This window comes from Bos javanicus, chromosome 23 (assembly GCF_032452875.1).
Source record: "Bos javanicus breed banteng chromosome 23, ARS-OSU_banteng_1.0, whole genome shotgun sequence".
NCBI lineage: Eukaryota > Metazoa > Chordata > Mammalia > Artiodactyla > Bovidae > Bos > Bos javanicus.
Window position 1 is genome coordinate 27,293,562 of NC_083890.1, and position 20,422 is coordinate 27,313,983.

General features: G+C 57.0%; 1 protein-coding gene and 1 pseudogene across 1 annotated transcript; one reads left to right on the forward strand and one right to left on the reverse strand.

The window, feature by feature from the left end:
- Nucleotides 1-1,091: 1,091 nt before the first annotated feature.
- LOC133236860 (complement C4-A-like) lies at nucleotides 1,092-12,717 on the forward strand. The gene is given in 37 exon segments (XM_061399079.1): nucleotides 1,092-1,235; nucleotides 1,362-1,560; nucleotides 1,747-1,948; nucleotides 2,138-2,208; nucleotides 2,291-2,379; nucleotides 2,565-2,627; nucleotides 2,629-2,645; nucleotides 2,826-2,922; nucleotides 3,062-3,167; nucleotides 3,277-3,378; nucleotides 3,380-3,410; nucleotides 4,074-4,189; nucleotides 4,300-4,476; nucleotides 4,603-4,785; nucleotides 4,906-5,115; nucleotides 5,257-5,415; nucleotides 5,673-5,799; nucleotides 5,973-6,047; nucleotides 6,534-6,731; nucleotides 6,825-6,936; nucleotides 7,027-7,097; nucleotides 7,367-7,506; nucleotides 7,618-7,827; nucleotides 8,057-8,108; nucleotides 8,207-8,296; nucleotides 8,444-8,608; nucleotides 8,611-8,652; nucleotides 8,830-8,905; nucleotides 9,066-9,222; nucleotides 9,323-9,436; nucleotides 9,521-9,692; nucleotides 9,903-10,135; nucleotides 10,210-10,377; nucleotides 10,744-10,803; nucleotides 11,645-11,738; nucleotides 11,921-12,033; nucleotides 12,266-12,717. Coding segments are annotated over 36 exon segments (4,314 nt in total). The 5' UTR covers nucleotides 1,092-1,170; the 3' UTR covers nucleotides 11,992-12,033; nucleotides 12,266-12,717.
- A 530-nt stretch (nucleotides 12,718-13,247) lies between these two features.
- LOC133236914 (steroid 21-hydroxylase-like) lies at nucleotides 13,248-20,400 on the reverse strand (annotated as a pseudogene).
- Between the last annotated feature and the right edge of the window lie 22 nt (nucleotides 20,401-20,422).

A 20,422-nucleotide genomic window follows, 5' to 3' on the forward strand; every position in this document is an offset into this window, starting at 1 on the left:
TGCCGCCCTGGCTCAGGCAGGGTCACCTTGGGAAGGCTTGGGAGCCAGGATGAGTGCTGGGCTTGCTGCTGTGCCGAGGGTCAGATGTGACTGCCGCTGTTGACCTGGGCTGCATCCCAGTGGAGGGGTTTGGGCTGTGCTTCTCTGCCCTTTCACGAAAGTGGAGCCAGAAACCTTGCCAAGGCCATGGCTGCTGTCTTTCATGCAGCAAGGTGCTGCCACTATTCTGTCTGGGGTGGGAAGGAGGGACCTCAGGAAGCTGTGGAGGTTGGACAGAGTTCTCCATATTTTGGTTGAAATTGACAAATAAAGTTCTTCTGCCTGTGATGTTTTCTGGAGTCTTTTGTTTCATGAGACAAGTGAGTTCAAGCACCTCGTTTAAGGGCAGAGGTAAAGCCAAAGTGGCACCTGAGCTTTACCTTGTTGGAGAGGAACAAGGAGCACTGAGGTCAGTTTCCCTGTGGGACGATGAGGATGTGTCTAATTTCCTAAATGATAAAATTTCTGTTAGAGCCTGCAAAAAGCAAAAAGCTAGTGTAGTTCAGGTTTTGCGGGAGTTATTGTAAGAGACAGGTTTCCCAGGTGGCTGAGTGGTAAAGAATCTAACTGCCAGTTCAGGAGACTGGGTTAGAAAGGAAATGGCAACCCACTCCGGTATTCTTCCCGGGAAAATTCCATAGACAGAGGAGCCTAGTTGGCTACAGTCCCCGGTGTCACAAAAACTTGGACATGACTGAAACAGCCAAGCCTGCGTGCATGGACAGTAAGAGACAGGTTTCTTAGTATCTTGTTTTGTGGGACCAAGAAAGGAGCCATGTGTCTGAACCATTTGCTGAGCCACGTGGGGCCCTGCTGGGCAGATGTGTGTGTGTGCACGCTATATGCACAGGCACACAGACCCAGGCAGCAGTGCTGGTGCCCGGGGCATTGGGATGAGAGGGTTAACAGGGAAGGACTCAGTTGAGTCCATGATTCTCTCAAGAGACCCAGGTGTCTGGGGTGCCCCCTCCCAGTTCTGGGTCTGGGGCCAGTTGCAGTTCTTGGTTGTCACGTGGTTTCCCGGCTTATCTGGGCCAGGGGAGGAGCAAGGCCCTGAGTCAAAACTCTGCTCCAAGCCCTGGGTTAACCAGAAAGGAGCAGGCGGGTCTGAACCCCTCAGGTCCTCCAGCCATGAGGCTCCTCTGGGGGCTGATCTGGGCATCTTGCTTCTTCGCCTTGTCTCTGCAGAAGCCCAGGTCCTGGAGGCAGGATGCGGAGAGCTTGAACAGGGCCAGGGCTGGCGAGGGGAGAGTGGGCTCAGAGGGTCTTGATTCGGGGAGAAGGCTGGAGGCTGGCTGTTGACTCGCACCTGTTCTTCCCAGGTTGCTCCTGTTTTCTCCTTCTGTGGTTCGCATAGGGGTCCCCCTGTCTGTGGCCGTGAAACTCCAGGATGCTCCTTCAGGACAGGTGGTGAGAGGATCCGTGTTCCTGAGGAACCCATCCCATGTTAATGAGCTCTGCTCCCCGAAGGTGGATTTCAGCCTCAGCTCAGACAGAGACTTCATACTCCTCAACGTCCCGGTAAAGGCCTACTCCCTCCCGGTGCCACCCAGCGCCCCACCTCCTGTTCTCCTCTGTCTTCTTGGAAACATCTTTGTCTTCTCATCCCCCTGCTCCCTTCCTCCCCTCCCAGCCCTGTGTTCCTCTGTGTGTCAGTCTGTCTTTTCCCTTCTGCTCTCTCACCCACTCCTTCTCCCTCTCTTCCAGATCCCCCAGGAACAGGCCAGGGTCTGTCGCCTCCATCTGCTCCGCAGAGCCCCCGAGGTGCAGCTGATGGTGCAGTCCTCATGGCTAAGGGACTCTCTGTCCAAACAGACAGACATGCAGGGTGTCAACCTGTTGTTCTCCTCTCGCCGGGGGCACCTCTTTCTGCAGACGGACCAGCCCGTTTATAACCCTGGCCAGCGGGGTGAGTTGGCGCCAGGGCCTCCACCTTTCATGCCTTCCCAGCCACTTGAGTGAGATAACCTGAAGCCCCTCACAGGAAGGCTGCTTTGCAAACATTTGTTCTCCTTCCCTTCACTTTCTGGGAGGGGGTCTGGGGTCCAGGGCCCATCCTCCCATGGCTCCTGCTCACCTCCTCATCCTCCATTTCCAGTTCGCTACCGAGTCTTTGCTCTGGATCAGAAGATGCGCCCGGCCACTGACATCCTCATGGTCATGGTGGAGGTGAGCCGCCGCCCTCTGACCTTCCTATGGGCCTGGGCTGCTGAACTGGCCTCTGATCGTGACCACTTTACTCCCATTGCAGAACTCTCAAGGCTTCCATGTGTAGAAAAGGGAAGTGTTTTCTCCCTCCTCCATCTTTCAGGACAACTTTGTGATCCTAGACATATCAGAGTGAGCATCTCCTCCCTGGGACATGCCAAAACCTCCCCCGAGCTGTCCACCTACAGCACATGGTCCGATACTGAGCTTCCTCAGCCCCTGGTTCACCCTCCAGTCTCCTCCTAGGGAGTTTGGTGACTGGCTGTCCGCAGACCTCTCACAATAGTGAGCTGAGCCTCTCCTTTGTCTATCCTGAGGCCAGTGATGTGAAAAATCTCAGCCCGATTCTCAGACAGCCTGGATTCCAATAGCAGCACCCAGTAAGGTGAAGAAATATGGTGAGAGCTAGAGATGGGAGGGACAAGCGCTCCTTGTCTGCAAGGAGGAAGGGGTGGAGCAGAGGTGGGGGGTGCAGGGCCAGGGAAGAGAGACGCGGCTGCCACAACCCCAAGGGGAGGATAATATTTTAAGGGTCCTTTCACGAGAGTCTGATCTGCCCTCCCTTTGCCTTGGGTCAGTTCTCCCCAACTTTGAGGTGAAGATCATTCCTGAAAACCCCTACATCCTGACAACACCTGGCTTTCTTAGTGACATCCAAGTGATCATCCAGGCCAGGTAACTCCCCCTCGCACATGGTCCCTCACACTGGGCCTGATCCCAGGATGCCCCATGCAGCATGAATGTGCTGTGGAACCCCACTTCCCTCCCTTGCCCCAGCCCTCAGCCCCTTGTCCGAATCTCTCCTCGGTGGCAGGTACATCTACGGGAAGCCAGTGCAGGGGGTGGCATACGTGCGCTTTGGGCTCCTGGGTGAGGACGGTGAAAAGACTTTCCTGCGGGGCCTGGAGAGTCAGACCAAGGTAGGAAGGAGGGTTGAGGTGCGTGAGGTGGGTGAGGAGAGTGAGGCGGCGTGAGGAGGTGAGGTGGGAGACTCGAGTCTCATTCTCTGTCCTGTCTTCTTTGCCCCAGCTGGTGGATGGCCAGTGCCAAATTTCCCTGCAAAAGGCTGAGTTTCAGGGTGTGCTGGAGAAGCTTAATATTAGCACTGATGACCTCCCAGGGCTGCGCCTGTTATGTTGCAGCAGCCGTTATTGAGTCTCCAGGTGAGTGGTTTCCCCTGATTATAACCCTGGACCCTCACCTCTGACCTCCGAGCTGACCCTCTGTTCTCTAGCACCAACATCACCTTGCTTACCTTCAACTGGGACACAAAGTCAGGAAAGATGCAGAAGATCGTGTCTCTACAACTGCATTTCTGGGCTTTTTCTGGGAAAGGGCGAACTTCCACCATCTCCATATTGTTTTTTTCACCCATCCATCCACCCATCCATCCAATCCTCATCTATCCATTCATCACCCTACCATCCACCTATCCATCCATTCATTCATTCACCCATCCTGCCATCCACCCATCATCTGCCTATCCAGCTATTCATTCACTCATACATTTATTATCCACCTATCAATCTGGCCATCCACCCTGCCAAACATCTATCCATCACACAAACATCTATGGATCCACCCATCCATCCATCTATTTGACAAACTATTTTTCCATCCACTTATGTCTCTATCCAACCATCCATCCATCCACCCCTTCTCTGTTGACCTCAAAACACATAGAGATGAACAGACGGCAGTTTGTGCCCTGAAAAGTTCAGCCTTGGTGGAGGGAAACACTAGAGCACCCCTTCCCCGCCCCCAGCCCTCCTTTTCCTCTCTTCCCAGGTTTCTGCGTCCACCTCTCTCCACTCTGTATCTTGCAGGAGGAGAGATGGAGGAGGCAGAGCTCACATCCTGGCGTTTCGTGTCATCTCCCTTCTCCCTGGATCTAAGCAAAACCAAGCAGCAGCTTATACCTGGGATCCCCTTCCTGCTGCAGGTTTCTTCTGGAAGGGGGAGGATGAGCAGTGGGCGCCGGAGGTGGTGGGCAGGAGGGGGCCGCGTCTCACTGACTGCACTCTTCCCTCTGCCCCTCCCTCATCTACCTAGGCCCTGGTCCGTGACATGTCAGGCTCCCCAGCCTCTGGCATTCCCGTCAAAGTGTCTGCCAAGTTGTTTTCTGGATCGATTTCTAAAAACCGGGACTTTGAACAGAACACAGATGGGAGCGGCCAAGTCATCGTCTCCATTGGTGTTCCTCGGACCATCTCAGAAATGCAGCTCTCGGTAGGACCCCACCCTCATGGGAGTGGGGGAGCTAGGAGAGAACGTTCCCAGGGTGGCAGGTAGAGTGGGGGAAGCTGGGTGCCTGTGCCCTTTCCATTGATCCTGCGACCTCTGCCCTCTCTCCAGGTGTCTGCAGGCTCCCCCTACCCTGCGGTAGGCAGTCTCACTGTGAAAGCGCCCCTGTCCAGAAGCTCTGGGTTTTTGTCCATTGAGTGGCAGAATCCGCGACCTCTTAAAGTCGGAGAGACCCTTAACCTAAACCTGCGAGCCGTGGGCATCAGTGGGAGCTTCTCCTACTTCTACTACATGGTGCGCGTGAGGGGTCACAGGGGGGACAGGGTGGGAGGGTCTCAAGAGGAAGGAGCCCTCAGGGTGGGTGGTGCCTCAGGGCATGGGATGGGCAGTGAGAAGCATCCTGCTCTCCTCCAGATTGTGTCCCGGGGCCAGATCGTGTCTGTACATCGAGAGCCCAGGAGCCACCTGACCTCCATCTCCGTGTTTGTGGACCATCACCTGGTGCCCTCCTTCCACCTCGTGGCCTTCTACTATCATGGGGGCGTCCCGGTGGCCAACTCCCTGCGAGTGGACGTCCAGGCTGGAGGCTGTGAGGGGAAGATAACTGGCATCGGAAGAGATGGGGTGTGTGCGTGTGCTGGGAGGATTAAGAGAGAAGACTGCATGACTGCAAACGGGGTGATTTAGTTTGGGGTGCACTGAGGATGCACAAGACTGAACGAGTTCTTCCCACCCCGACTGCCCCCCACCTGCCACCTCTGCCAGCTGGAGCTGAACGTGGACAGTTCCAAGGCATATCGTCCTGGGGACACTGTGAAACTCAACCTGAAAACAGAGTCTCGAGCCCTGGTGGCCCTGGGAGCTGTGGACACGGCTCTGTATGCTGTGGGTGGCAAGTCCCACAAACCCCTCGACATGGTCAAGGTTGGTCAGGTCCTCTCTCTGATCCTCCCTTCCCTCCCAGGTTCATCCTCCTGCTGCCCGACCCCAGGCAGGCACTAGAACTCACTCAGCTGGACTGCTGCCACTCCTCCCTTGAGCCTTGGCCCTGGTGGCCTCTGTTTCCGCTCTCTGTGTCTCTCTCGTACTTGTGTGGACCCTGCCCTCTCACCTACAGCTGAGTATGCGATCGTGGCCACAGCCACTCTTGTCTCTGCAGCATCTCTGCCTTTTCTGGCCAGGTCTTCGAAGCTATGAACAGCTATGACCTTGGCTGTGGTCCCGGTGGTGGAGACACTGCCCCTCAAGTGTTCAAAGCAGCTGGTCTGGCCTTTTCTGATGGAGAGCATCGGACTGAAATCAGAAAGAGTGAGGACAGAGGAGGAAGGGGAGTGGGTGGTGGGAGGATAAGGAGGAAGGGGGGGCCTGAAGGGGAAAGACAGGAAGAGGAGGGGTGGGAAGGGCTGGGCTGGGAGGGGAGACTCAGAGGGGAGGGGGAGGCCCTGCACCCTCCTGCTGACTGCAGTCCTGCTCTCTACCAGGTCTGAGCTGTCCCAAGGAGTCAAAGTCTAGGAAAAAGAGAAATGTGAACTTCCAAAAGGCGATTCATGAGAAGCGTGAGTTGAGGGTGCCCATGTAATTCTCTAGGGCTTCCCTGGTGGCTCAGATGGTAAAGAATCTGCCTGCAATGCACGAGATGCATGGTCGATCCGTGGGTTGGAAAAATCCCCTGAAGAAGGGAATGGCTACCAGCTCCAGTATTCTTGCCTGGAGAATTCCATGGACAGAGGAGCCTGGTGGGCTACAGTCTATGGGTCTCAGAGTTGGACACACCTGAGCAACTAAGGCATATGCAGTTCTCCACTTGGGCCCGAGGCTCGGGATGCAGGTCTGCCTGTTGGGTCCTCTGCTCCCGATTGAGCCCGTGCATGGCGTCCGGGCTAGTAATCCAGACACCACAGTTCTGAGGTGAAAGGGAGTGGGGGAAGTGCTCTGCTTTGACCACCGTCAAGTTCCTGGTCTCTCGGGGTGAGTCCTGGTACATCTAGAGGTCGGGCCGGGGATGAGGCGTGCCTCACGCTCACCCTCACCTGGTCCTGCAGTGGGCCAGTACACTTCCCCCGTCGCCAAGCACTGCTGCCAGGACGGGCTGACCCGGCTGCCCATGGCGCGCACCTGTGAGCAGCGGGTGGCCCGGGTGCAGCAGCCGGCCTGCCGCGAGCCCTTCCTGTCCTGCTGCCAGTTTGCCGAGAGCCTGCGCAAGAAGGCCCGGACCAGGGGCCAGGTGGGCCTGGCCCGAGGTGAGGGGCTGGGTGTGGCCGGGGCACTGGCCGGGGCCCCTGGAGGGTCAGGACGGCCTCCTCCTCACCGCCCTCCATGGTGTGCCCCCGCAGCCATGGAGCTCCTGCAGGAGGAGGACCTGATCGAAGAGGATGACATCCCCGTGTGCAGCTTCTTCCCCGAGAACTGGCTTTGGAAAGTGGAAGAAGTGGACCGCTTCTCCCAGTGAGGGCGCGCGTGGGGCCTGGCCTTGTCTCTGGGCTGTGTCGGGGTCCTGCCCAGCGTGGGACCCAGCTTCTCACCTTTCCACTGCAGATTGCGACTGCTGCTCCCGGACTCTCTGACCACGTGGGAGATCCACGGCGTGAGCCTGTCCAAAACCACAGGTGCCGTCACCCTGCCTGGGCCCTGGGCCTCCCTTTTCCAGGCTCCCTGGTCTGAGGCTCCCTGCTTGGTCTTTAGCTCTTGGTACAGGAAGGAAGGGCAGAGACCTGGAGATGTCTGCATGCCGAGCATGGGGCCTGAAGCCAGAGAGCAATGGCAGGCAGGGGATGGGTGGGAAGTGGGGGGACCAGGGGCAGGCTCTGCCCCTCACTGCTGGGGTCCCCTGGGTGTGATGCCTCCAGGCCTTTCAATTGTGCCCACTCTATATCAGGCTTGTGTGTGGCCACCCCGGCCCGACTCCGAGTGTTCCGTGAATTCCACATGCACCTCCGCCTGCCGGTCTCTGTCCGCCGCTTTGAGCAGCTCGAGCTGCGGCCTGTCCTCTACAACTACCTGGATAGCGATCTGACTGTGAGGCCCCTTGGCGGCTGTGTGCACGGTGGTGGCGGGGGACTGGGGCAGGTGAGGGTGGGGAGCCTAACTGGGCTGGGACTCTGGCCCTCCCCGTCTTCCTGCCCCCAGGTGAGCGTCCACGTGTCCCCAGTGGAGGGGCTGTGCCTGGCCGGGGGTGGAGGGCTCGCCCAGCAGGTGCAGGTGCCTGCGGGCTCTGCCCGGCCCATTGGCTTCTCTGTGGTGCCCATCGCAGCTGCTGCCGTGTCCCTGAAGGTGATGGCTCGAGGATCCTTTGATTTCCCTGTGGGGGACACAATATCTAAGATTCTACAAGTCGAGGTGAATGGAACACCCTTGAATCTAGGTCCCCAGCTCCCAGATTCATCCCCTGCTCTGGCCCTCTCCCTGCAACAGGGCTGAGGCCACCCCCAAACCCAATGCTTTGGTCCATTGCACGTTCCACAATCCTGGCCCCACTGTGTCCCTGAAGTTCCAACTGCAAGTCCTGAGGAGTGTGCGCTGGGAGGGGCAGGCTGTAGCCTCTCACAGCTCCGTTTCCCCTCCACAGAGAGAAGGGGCCCTTCACAGGGAGGAAATAGTCTATGAACTCAACCCCCTGGGTGAGTGACCTCCACTCACAGACAGCAGTGTCCTGGGGTGGGAGGGGACAGAGGGTGTGGGCAGCAGGACAGACCGCTGACTCCCCTCATCTTCCCAGACCCCCGAGGCTGGACCTTGGAAATTCCTGGCAACTCTGATCCCAATATTATCCCTGAAGGAGATTTCAAGAGTTTCGTCAGAGTCACAGGTGGGCGTGTCCTCCAGTCCCTTCCCGGGCGCCTCTCTTGGATTCATGGGAAACCTGGGAATTTCTGTTTGATCCTGAGACTCCATGACCCTCCCACCCTGGCCCCCTGACCTGCTCTCTGACCCTCCATCCTGTCCCTCCCCATAGCCTCGGATCCACTGGAAGCGTTGGGCTCTGAGGGGGCCTTGTCACCAGGAGGCCTGGCCTCCCTCCTGAGGCTTCCCCAAGGCTGCGTGGAACAAACCATGACCCTGTTGGCTCCAACACTGGCTGCTTCCCACTACCTGGACAAGACTGAGCAGTGCAGCATGCTGCCCCTGAGACCAAGGACCACGCTGTGAATCTCATCCAGAAAGGTTCTGAGTGCAGCGACTAGCAGGACTGGGGGCCAGGGGAGCGCAATTAATGGAAGCTGGGCAGCCCGGGTGGTCAGAGCAGGGAAGAGAGATTCTGTCCCCAGTGGAAATGTTGAGCGTAGCCTGGCCACAGCAGTAGGGAAGTGGGTGTGATCTCAGCTGCCTCTCCCCTCCAAGGCTACACATGGATCCAGGAGTTTCGAAAAAGAGATGGTTCCTACGGGGCTTGGTTACATCGGGACAGTAGCACCTGGTGAGTTTGGGGGAGTGTCCTGGGTGTATGGAAGGGGCCAGGGCTGGTGGGGGCAGAGCCAGCTACTATGGGAGGGTAAATAGCCAGGAGCCACCAGGAGTGGGGCCTCCCCTTTATCGGGACCAGTGGTTATCCCTAGCAATGCCTTCGTCTCCTCTAGGCTCACGGCCTTTGTGCTGAAGATACTGAGTTTGGCCCAGGATCAGGTGGGCGGCTCTGCTAAAAAGCTGCAGGAGACGGCCACGTGGCTGCTGTCGCAGCAACGGGATGATGGCTCATTCCATGACCCCTGTCCTGTTATCCGCAGGGAAATGCAGGTATGGGGCTGGGAGGCTGGGCCAAGGGCATAGGAGGGAAGAGTAGCCCTGCCCCTCCCCACTCGTGGTTGGTGCCTCCTTTTCTGCCCACTTCAACCAGGGAGGCTTAGTGGGAAGCGATGAGACTGTGGCGCTCACGGCCCTTGTGGTCATCGCCCTTCACCACAGGCTGGCGGTCCTCCCAGACAAGCATTCTGAGCACTTGAGTAGAGTGGTAAGGCAGCTATGTGTCTGCCCTTCACTGATCCCTTTCCTCTCAGAAGCCCAGTCCACAGATCCTCCCCCAACTTTCTTCCAGGAAAATTCCTTCTCAAGAGTAAACACCTTCTTGGGGGCGAAAGCAACCTCTGGGCTCCTGGGTGCCCACGCCTCCGCCATCACGGCCTACGCCCTGTCGCTGACCGAGGCCCCCGAGGACCTGCGGAGAGTTGCCCACAACAACCTCATGGCCATGGCCCAGGACATCGGTGGTGAGGGGGTCCTGGCAGTGGTCCTGAGGCTTGGGAGAGCGAGACCCCTGAGCATGTCCAAAGGGAGAAACGGAATGAATGGAGGCCCTCGGAGGGAATCAGAGCATAAGCAGGGGTTACTGGGAAATTAGGAGAGATAAAGGAGGGGCGTCAAAGGGTCAGATGACTAAGATCCTCCCCTGTTCACCTGTGGGTCTCCTTTCACTCCAGATAAGCTGTACTGGGGCTCAGTCACCACTTCTCCAAGCAACGTCCTGTCACCCACTCCGGCTCCACGTAGCCCAGCAGACCCCATTCCCCAGGCTCCGGCCCTCTGGATTGAAACCATGGCCTACGGCCTGCTACACCTGCTGCTATGGGAGGGCAAGGCTGAGTTGGCCGACCAGGCTGCATCCTGGCTGACCCGCCAGGGCAGCTTCCAAGGGGGATTCCGCAGCACCCAGGTAGGGGCTGTCCTGGGGTTCTAGGGTGGCTGGTCCTGAGCCCGAGTACCTGAGTCCCGGCCCATTTGCCCCAGGACACTGTTGTGGCTCTGGACGCCCTGTCTGCGTACTGGATTGCGTCCCACACCGCCGAGGAGAAGGGGCTCAACGTGACCCTGAGCTCCTTGGGCCGCAGTGGGCTCAAGTCCCACGTGTTGCAGCTGACCAACCACCAAGTCCACAGGCTGGAGGAGGAGCTGCAGGTGAACCGTGCCCTCACCTGGGTGACCGGGACACCTGGGCCTCCCTCGGCCAGGCCAGAAGTCATCCCCTCTTCCTCACCCCTGCTGAATCCCTATGGCCCCTCTTTCTGATAACTGTGGGAAGACTTACTGGCTCTGTGAGCTGTAGCAAGTCACCCAACCTCTGAGCTTCATTGATCTGATCTAAAAATGATCCATGCAGAATCTACAGAGGGTTTAGGAGATGGTGGAGAGAGAATGCAGGTGAAAGTAGAAAGTGTTGAAAAGAGAGGTGGGGAGAGGAGGTGGAGTTATTTTGGTGGAGGAGGTAAGTTGAAGCAACAGTGTGCCCTTCTGACATCTCTTTCCCTTTTGTGCTTGTGAAAGTTTTCCCTGGGAAGCAAGATTAACGTGGAGGTGAGAGGAAACAGCAAAGGAACCTTGAAGGTGAGAGCTGGTGGCACTGGGCAGGCAGGCCCATCAGGGTGAAGCCGGGGTGTTGAGTGGGAGACCTGCGGGCAGAGCTCATGGTCTGGGAAGGAGGAAGAGGCCCCTGGGTTGTGGTTGCCTGTGCTCTGTCCTGGGCAGGTGCCCCTCACTCTGCTCTGCACTCTTTCTGGGCACCTGTGGTCCCCTTCAGCCCTCAGTGCTGATGCTCAAACACTTGGCCCCTCAAGCCAAGTGTCTCCCCTGAGCTCTGAGCCCCTGTGTCCCACAGCACCTTAGACGTGGTTGAGCCCCAAACCCCTTCCTCCTCCTGTGTCTCCTTGTCTGACTGACAGTGTCCCTTCCATACAGGAGCCCAGCTGCCACTGCAGAAGCCATCTTAGTGCCCCCTGCTCCATCCTAAGCCTGTCCTCATGACCCCAGTAACTCCTCGTCTGCTTTCACCCCAGCCATGCCCACCTCCCCAGCAGGACAGGTCCTTGCATCTATACACATCTCCTGGCCCTGAATGTCCTTCAGGTGCTTCTTGTCCCCCATGACACACTCATTCTCCTACTCCAAGCTTCTCCTGGCAGCCATTCCTGAACTTTTCTCTGTAGCTTCTTCAGTGCATGTGTACAGTGCCTGCCCCCATGCCAGGACCCTGCTCCGCTCTCTTTCTCACCCAACACCTCAGCTCCTTTGTATTTTTGGACTGGTCTGGGAGGTGGATGGGAATGGGCAGAGGGCCTCGAAGCTCTTAGCCCAGGAGCTAAGGGGTCCAGAGCCTTCCATGTGGCTCTGGAGAGAGGTCTGTGGCCCCAAAGGTCCCATGTCCCCTTCCCACCCCTTGTTGAGCCAGGTCCTTTGCAACTACAATGTCATGGACATGACGAACACGACCCGCCAGGGTCTTCAGATTGAAGTGACGGTCATGGGCCACGTCGAGTACACGAGTGAGTGTTGGGGTCACAGGCTGTGGGTCTCTGAGGGGGTGGTGCCAGGGCTGAGCCACAGTGCTGTCCCCTCGCAGTAGAGGCGGAGGAGGACTACGAGGACTAAAGTAGGAGGACTCTCCAGCCGGGGATGACCCCGAGGCCCACTCCCGGCCCATGACACCTCTAAATCTGTTTGACAGGTGGAGGAACTACTGTAAGACAGAGGCTGCCAAGGCGGCCAACGAACTGGAACCCAGGGTGCATCCAGTGAACCAGGCAGGGGGACCCAGACAACAGGCACGTGTCTCCACAGGCAAGTCTGCGAAGGTGGGGCTGTCAGGCATGGCCATTGCGGACATCACCCTCCTGAGTGGATTCCACGCCCTGCGGGCTGACCTGGAGAAGGTGTGACCAGCCACCCAGAGGGGCCGCCTGTGCCCCAGGAGCCCTGTCCCATCCCCGCAGCAGCCCCAGCTGCTGAGCCCTGTCACGTGCAGGCGGCCAGGGGCTTTCTCCTTGTGACTCCCGGCTCCCGTTCCCCACAGCTGGCCTCCCTCTCCGACCGTTACGTGAGCCACTTTGAGACCGAGGGTCCCCACGTCCTGCTGTACTTTGACTCGGTGAGCAAGGAGGGTGACAGAGGGGCGCACAGCTGGCACTGGGTTTCCTGAGCTGTGTTAGGAGGATTCCCAGGAGGCAGGTGTATCAGCAGCTACTGCTCTGGGAGAGACCTTGTGGAGTGAGCAGGAAGGCAGGACAGGAGGGGGTCGGAGCCTTGGCCAGGGAGGTTCCCCGCTGCCTGCAGAGAGGCGGGGCTGAGCCCCTTCGGTGGCTTTGGGCCCAGTGCCAGTCAGCCGGGGAGGGCTTGAGAGAGCGCCTTTCATAAAGCTGAATGTATTCAACTTGAGGGACTGCTTCTTTTTCATTGACCTTCTCTTTCTTTTTTTATATAAATGTGTATTTTGTCTTTTTTGAAATGATGGTGATTTTAGATGAATTGTTGTTGTTGTTGTTGTTTTTCCCATGGCCACCTTTGACTAACACATTGTTATCAACCCTCTGATGGCCCTCAAAAAAGTTTTTTGAACATTTACTGTAACCTCTCAGAGAAAAATGTGAAAAAGGCGTGTTAATACTGTGATACCATTCGTCAGGCGTGTTAAGACTGAGATACAACTGGCCAGGTATTTGTGCGTCAGGGAGACCCTCCCTGCGCAGTGTGTGCAGAGGGGACAAACCCTGTTAGCTTGAGAAGCCAGGCAGAGGAGTCTGGTTGAACACAGTGGAAAATGAGGAAGATGTCAAGTCAGGGAGCTCACCGTGCAGCTTAAGAAGGAAACTCACGTGGGATACCAGGCTGAACTGGACCAGTGTGGGCATGAGGAGAAGGATCTGGGCCTAGACATGAGTGGTGGAGTCATAGAAGGCAAGCAGAGGGCTAGCACTTGCTGTTACCAAGCAGAAAAGGGAGGCCTTAGTTGTATCATTGAGGCTATTGAGAGGGTGAGTGGGTTTGGAGGGCAGGCAGACGGAATCGGGAGAGTTTAATACATCCTGTAAAAGTCCCAATACAAGAAAAAGGCTGAACATTTGGGAGAAGCTGCCCACCTGCAGAGTTTGGGGAATGATGAGACTACCCTGGGGAGCACAGAGAAGGGGAAGGGCCTGCGCTGGGGCCTGTGTCTCTGGGAGGGACGAAGCAGGAAGGTAAGAAATGAGCAGGTCAGAATCCGGGTGGTCTGGAAGCTAGCCCTGAGGGTAGGGAGAGCTTCGTGAAGAATGTGTCCATGAAGTGAGCCTCTGTGAAGGTGCCAGGACAAGAGACTGGGGTGAGGTCACCATGTGAGCAGTGAAGTCAGCAGAGACCTTGAGGAGCAGTTTTTAGAAATCCTGAGGCTGGAAGGTAAAAAAACATAAAGGACACTGAAGATAAGATCGACCGGAACCAAACAGGCCAAGCAAATCCATCACAGCGGTCTATGAAAGCTCAGGGCCCAGAAGTGGGTCCCTGACTTCCGTGCCTCCCATCTCCCCCCATGCCAGGTCCCCACCTCCCAGGAGTACATAGGCTTTGGAGCTGTGCAGGAGGTGCCCGTGGGGCTGGTACCGCCGGCCAGGGCCATCCTGTGTGACTACAACAACCCTGGTGAGGCGTTGGGGACACTCTGGAAGGTTGGGGTAGGTGGCAGTGAGGAGTGGCAAGGGAGTCCTGTGGATCCATCTCCTGGGAGACAGAGAGAGGGCAAGTTCCCTAACACCCCTCTGCTTTTCTCCAGAGCACAAAAGCTCTGTGTTTTATGGGGCACCACGTAAAAGCGAACTCTTCTCCATGTTGTGCTAGCAGCCTTCTGCCAGTGTGGTGGGCGTGAGACCCCTCACCGTTGATCTCACAGCACCATGTTTACAGCGGGGAGGGCAGCGGTTTGTACGGGAGCAATAAAAGGAGACACCGAGGCACGTGACTGGCCGAGTCCTCCCACCCACTCCTCCCCCATCACTGGGCACTGGCGCTCTCCCAGGCCCCGGCCTCCACCCCCCGGGGCTGCAGCCGCACCTGGAAAGGCTGGACCTTGAGGTTGACACCGCAGTAGGGATCCGGCTGCAGCGACGGCAGGGCGCCCACGGGTGGCGGCAGCAGCGTGAAGGCCTGCAGCAGTCGCAGGAGCACCACGAAGAGCTCCAGGCGCGCCAGCGACTCGCCCAGGCACACGCGCGCCCCGCAGCCAAATGCCAGTGCGCTGGGGTTCGCACCCGGCTCCAGGAAGCGGTCTGCGGGCGGGCGGAAGGACCGACCGGGCTCATGGGCCGCCCGCTGCACCGCCACCCACCACCGCAGGCACCCGCCCTGCCACGCACCCGGCCAGAACTCGTGCGGCTGCTCCCAGACGGTCCCGTCCAGGTGGGCACCTTAGAGGTTAAGGATAACGACCATGCCCTCAAGGATGTCGTAGCTGAAGATGCTGAGGGTTAGGGTTAAGTGAGAGGCCCACTGGACCCTGCTGGGGCCTTGGCCGTTCATCCCTAGGCCTCCGGAGTCACCTGCTAGGCCGTGGTGCCATGTGGCAAGGCCAGGGGCAGCACCTCTGCAATGGTGGCCTTTAGCAAGGGCCGGTGAGCGCCATCCTTTCATGTGACTCCAGGGTTCGAGGCTCTGGGGCTCAGCTCGCGATCCATCTCCTCCTGAAGGTATTGCTGAATCTGAGAAATGGAGCCCAAGTCCTGTCACTGGCCAGCCCTCAGCTGCCAGCCTCCATTGTGTGTGTCTGTGTGTGTGTGTGCGTGCATGCATACACTAGTCACTCAGTCGTATCCGACTCTCTGAGAGCCCATGGGCTGTAACCCTCCAGACTCTTCTGTCCATGGAATTCTCCAGGCAAGAGTACTAAAGTGAGTTGCCATTCCCTTCTTCAGGGCATCTTCCTGAGCCAGGGGTCGAACCTGACTCTCCCACATTGCAGGCAGATTCTTTACGGTCTTAGCCACTAGGGAAGCCCAGACTTCCACCATTCCCTGGAGGAACTCACATGAAACTATGTGCCGAGTAGAAGAACCCAGGCAAACCCCACTGACCCACCCAGTCCTACACCCCACAACACAGCCTGCATCGCCACCAGTGAGCTAGGTTCCCGCCACCCTGGCCAGGCTGCCAGGAAGGATCCCTTTGCCTCCTCCAGGGCATACCTCGGGGTGGTGAAGTAGGAACGCCACAGCCCAGGAGAGGGTGCTCGCCGTGGTTTCAGTGCCCCCGATGAAAAGGTCCACCACAGACATGTGCACGTGTCCTTCCAGGAGCTGTCCCGGGCCCTCTTCTACTCTTTGCCTCCCTACCCCCTGGAGCATGTAGTCCGTCATATCCCTCCACTGGCCGGCCACCATGCTCTCCTGGGGAGGGGAGGACCAGCTGGCCTGAGTGCCTGGCTTGGGGAGAGTGTTTAGAGAGTGCCATGGGTCCAGGACCGCAGGGATGGCCCAGAAGCTGCCTGGCTCTGGCCAGTAGCGTCACCGCTGCCAACCGAGGAGGACCCCGGTCCACGCACGATTCCCACCTTGTGGCGCGTCAGCTGCTTCTCCACCATGTGGTCCCTGTTCTCTATGGCCTGCTTCAGCCTCCAGAGCCCAGGGTTGGGGAAGAACTGGGGCAGAGAGTAAGAAGGTGTAGCTGCTGGCAAGGAAGCCTGTTCCCCATCCCCACCCTTTCTCCCAGGACCAGGCATGTCGGGGCTGCGCCTCCTCACCCTGAGAAAAGGAACCATGTCCAAAATCTGGATGGACCAGTGGTCCCAGGTCTTCATCAAGTCCTGAACACAGTCGTGAAAGGCATGTACTAAGGTGTCCTCCTGCCAGAAAAGAAGGACATCCTTTCAGTGCAGAACCAGGAGAGGATCAGGGAGGGGTTGCGGGGGGTTGGGGGAGGGGGGCAGGCATATGGGAGGGCAAGAGAGCCTTGACCTTGTTTCCAAAAGTGAGGTAACAGATGATGCTGCAGGTAAGCAGAGAGAATTCCTTCTGGATGGTCACGGGGGCACCGGCCTGGACTCTCATGCGCTGAAGAGAAAGAGCATGAACTAAATAGGGAGGGACCTGGGACGTCCCTGGTGGTCGAGAGGCTAAATTCTCTGCTCCTAATGCAGGGGGCACAGGTTCGATCCTTGGTGAGGGAACTAGATGCCACATGCTTTGGGTAATATAAGTGGAAAAAAAATAGAGGGCCTTCAAGGAGGGGTGAAGCTGACCTGGGCTAACTGTGGGAGTCCAGGCTCACCTCGCAGAACTCCTGGGTCAGCTGGTCCACCCAGGGCTCCATGGAGCTGCGGGTGCCCAGCAGCAAGGCTGAGCGGGTGAGTTTCTTGTGGGCCTTCCAGAGCAGAGAGTAGTCCCCCAGAGAGATGTCCTGGCAGCACTGAGACACCAGCTTGTCTGCGAGTAGGGGTTGGGGGTGGGAGGGTCGACTTGACCAAGGAAGCCACAGGGCTGACCTCCCCTGCCTCCCAAAGCCCTGCTTCTCCCCTCAAGCAACCCCTTACAGGATGGTATCTGGGGTCTGCCGGCAAAGTCCACCCACTTCCTGATCATAGCCTCCTCAATGGTCCTCTTGGAGTTCAGCACCACCACCTCTGGCGCGGGGAGTGGTAGGAAAAGCAGGAAGTCAGCAGGAAAGCACACCCCCAACCCTCCTCACTGTTGTGGGCCAGGAAGGAGGCAGACCCTCACCTTGCAGCCCAAGGCAAAGCCTGTAGACAGGCCCGAGTTTCTGAGTCAGGCTCAGCAGATGGATGGGAAGGTTGGGCTGCAGCAGGTGCAGAAGCCCGGGACCAGAGGTAGGAGGTGGAGGTTTCTGAGCTTCCACCGGCCCCATAGCAGGTGAGCGCCAGCTAGCAGGGTGAGCAGCAGCAGCAGCCCTGCGAGGACCATGGCTGGAGACCCAGGCAGAGGCCCCGGCCCCGCCACTTATAGCTCTCCACACCTCCAGCCATCTGGCTACTTGAGCTGTTCTGAAGCCTCCCTCGACTCCTTCCCTCAGGTCCTTGCCCACTGTCCCGCCCACAAAACAGTACATTCCTGGAATGGCATCGAATCTCTTGGCCTTGGAAAATCCAATATCAAAGAGCAGGCCTTTTCCCATTCATCTATCAAGAAGAAAGGAAAGGAAACACAACCCTGACCTTCTTCAACAGCCAGAATCAGCTTTCTGTCAACCGTTCAGGAAAACGTGTCCATGAGCCCTCTCCCACCTCCACCCCATCCCACCCCCACCACCACCTTGGACCAGCTTCCTGCCACGGGTTTGTCTCAGAGAGAAGAATGACAACCCACGCCTAATATGCCCTCCCAGATGGCCTTTGAAGCACAAAATGAGATGAGAATGATCTGTGTGTTTTTCTTTTAACTTACAGATAGGGGAACCACATGTCCCGGTTTGCATGTGTTATCCCAGTTTATACCTATAGTCCAAGTGTCATCAGTAATATTGCCTCTTTTTATTCTCAAAACTTGAAGATGAAGAATTAAATGTTTCCCCAGTTTGGAGCTCTTACCCTCTACCTGACGATCTTTGGTTGCAAGGAAAAGAGACCCACTTGAGCTAGTTTGAGCCAAAAGTAAGAATTGTTCTACAAATAGAGGGATATCTCACAGAATCCAAGAGCAGGCAAGTAGAAGGGAACTTCTGGCCTTGGAAAGCCAGGAATTGTGAACTAAAGAGCCCTAGAGACATGGCTGCTTCCTCACTCTTCGTTCCTCCTCTTTCGTTTGTTTATTAATCTTGGCTGCACTGGGCCTGTATTGCCATGCCTGCGCTTTCTCTAATTGCGGCGAGCAGAGGGTACTCTCTAGTTGTGACACCCAGGCATGTGGGCTTCAGCAATTGAGGCTCATGGGCTCTAGAACTCGGGCTCAGTCGTGGGGGCCCACAGGCCTGGTTGCTTCACGGCATGTGATCTTCCCAGACCAGGGATCCAACCCGTTTTTTTCATTGGCAGGTGGATTCTTAACCACTGGACCACCAGGGAAGTCCCCTCCCTCCTCTCTGTCTGCAGTCAAGCTGCTTGTGCTCCCAGGTGCAGGCGGCACAGAACTGCTTTCAAGGTTAGACTCCACAGAATACGGGTCTAGCCCCAGGACAAAAAGGCTGTAATGGCGTGATCAAACATGCCCCCATGGATTCCAAAGTCCTCAGGAAGGAACTTGATAGCCACAGCTGGGATCAGGGGCCCAGCCCTCTTCAGGGAGCTGTTGCCATGAGGGGTGGGGTCCCAGTGGACTAAGTAGGGCTATCAGGGGCCACTGTTGCAGGTGAGGGGGCAGTTGAAGGACTTACAGGAGAGGTCATGCTAAAGATGGGTGGCAGGACTCGGTGGGAGGCTGGGGCACCGAGGAGGTGGGGTGAGAGCTTAGAGCTGAACTGAGCCTACACATCCCCCAATATCCCACCCTTTCTCTGCCAGCTGACCTCAGAGCTTTAGTCAGAGCAAGACTCTGCCACCAGAGAGCCTGGGTCAAGATCCCAGCTGTGGTGCCAACTAGCCTAAAGAGTTCACTGCTAGGACCTGATGGGAGAGGTTCAGCTCAGCCTGGACCCAGGCCCAGGACTGAAAGGGAGAAAACATGGGATTTCTGGGATTGGGCAGCAACAGCCAGCTCCTTCTTCTTAGTTGACCTCAGGCCTTAGATCGTGTCTTGCCACAACTATAGCTGAAAATTTGACTCTCGTACGTGGCTTTATGCCACCACCATGCTGACCGGATTTCAGGAGACATCTGATGGGCAATGACCAGGCCATGTAGACAATAGCCCTAAGAAGCCTCTGAAACACTGAGGAAGGTCAGAACGCTTTTGTAAAAAAATTAACTTATTTGGTTACGCATGATCTTAGTTGCAGCATTGGGAATCTTAGATCTGCAGTTGCAGCATGCAGAATTTTTTTTTTTTTTCAGTTGAGGCTCTTATTTGTGGCATGTAGGAATTAGTTCCCTGCCCAGGGATCAAACTGGACCCCTTGCACTGGTAGCGCAAAGTCATAGTCACTGGGCCACCAGGGAATTCCCAGGTCAGAACTACTCAGAGTTTCATGGAATGGGAGGGGACTCTGTTCGAATGGAGAGTGACCTGGACTGCTGACCTGCTTGTGAACACCGCTTCATAACGGACACCGTGTACCTTGCCAACTCCGTCTCTTCCATACCACCTCCAAATCCTAATTCCAAACAAGATAAATGATATGCAATGCCCCCAGAAGTGCTGTCCTGCCTCCAGCCTTGGGGCCTTTTATGTTCTTTCTTCTGCCTCAAATACCCTCATCTACTCCTACTCCCTTTGCTTGACTTTTCAGCCTGCCGAGTCCAACTTACAGGTCACCTCCTCCAGGAAGCCTCCCCGGCCCACTTCTCACATGCACCCAGACTGGTCAGAGGCCCCACAGAACCCTGCAGCTCCCTGACCTCACACCATTCACAGAAGATGGGGATCTGGAGCAGGGCATGGAGTGAGAGGTCCACAATTCCTGTTGAATGACTGAATGGCAGGCTGCTGAATTAGCTCAGTTTCCCTCAAAAATGACCTCAGCACATTCCTCTAGATGAATTTCTAGGTTGGCCCTGAAGACCCAAGAGGTGCTGCCATAATGGGGGAGAGCTAGGCAGGCAGGTGGGGAGGGCTGACCCTGGGGAACAGCAGTTCCCTCAGAGTATTAAGAAACACCAAATTCAGCCTTTCGGTCTGTTTGAAATCAGTATCTGGATGAAGGTATCATGAGACCTAATGATTGCACATTTCTGGGAAAGTTACGTAATACTGATAAAGGGATCCAGTGTCAAACAGGCTTTCAACAGAGCAGGTCTCGGTTAGAAGCAAGACCCTAGAAGTGCTGCGTGCATGACCACAGTGGGGGACACGTGGCTGGGGAGCTGTTCACGAAGCAGAAGGGCTGAGGTGCCTGGTGTGCAGCCCCCAGCCTGAGGCCCCGGTGACAGGCTGCCAGGCACAGGAGTGCCCTGCGGGCAGAGTAAAAGGGAGGTTTTAGTGCAGACATGGGATCCTCAGAGCGCAGGGTCAGCTGCCCACCATGGTCACTATGTGGCACCAAGCTCCCAAGGGGTCGCCTGAGGGAGGAGGGGATTCAGGCAGAGCTGGACACTGCAAGGGTCACCCAGGCTCTGAGAGCCTTAGATGATGCCAACCCTGGCCTGGGCCCCTGAGAACCTGGA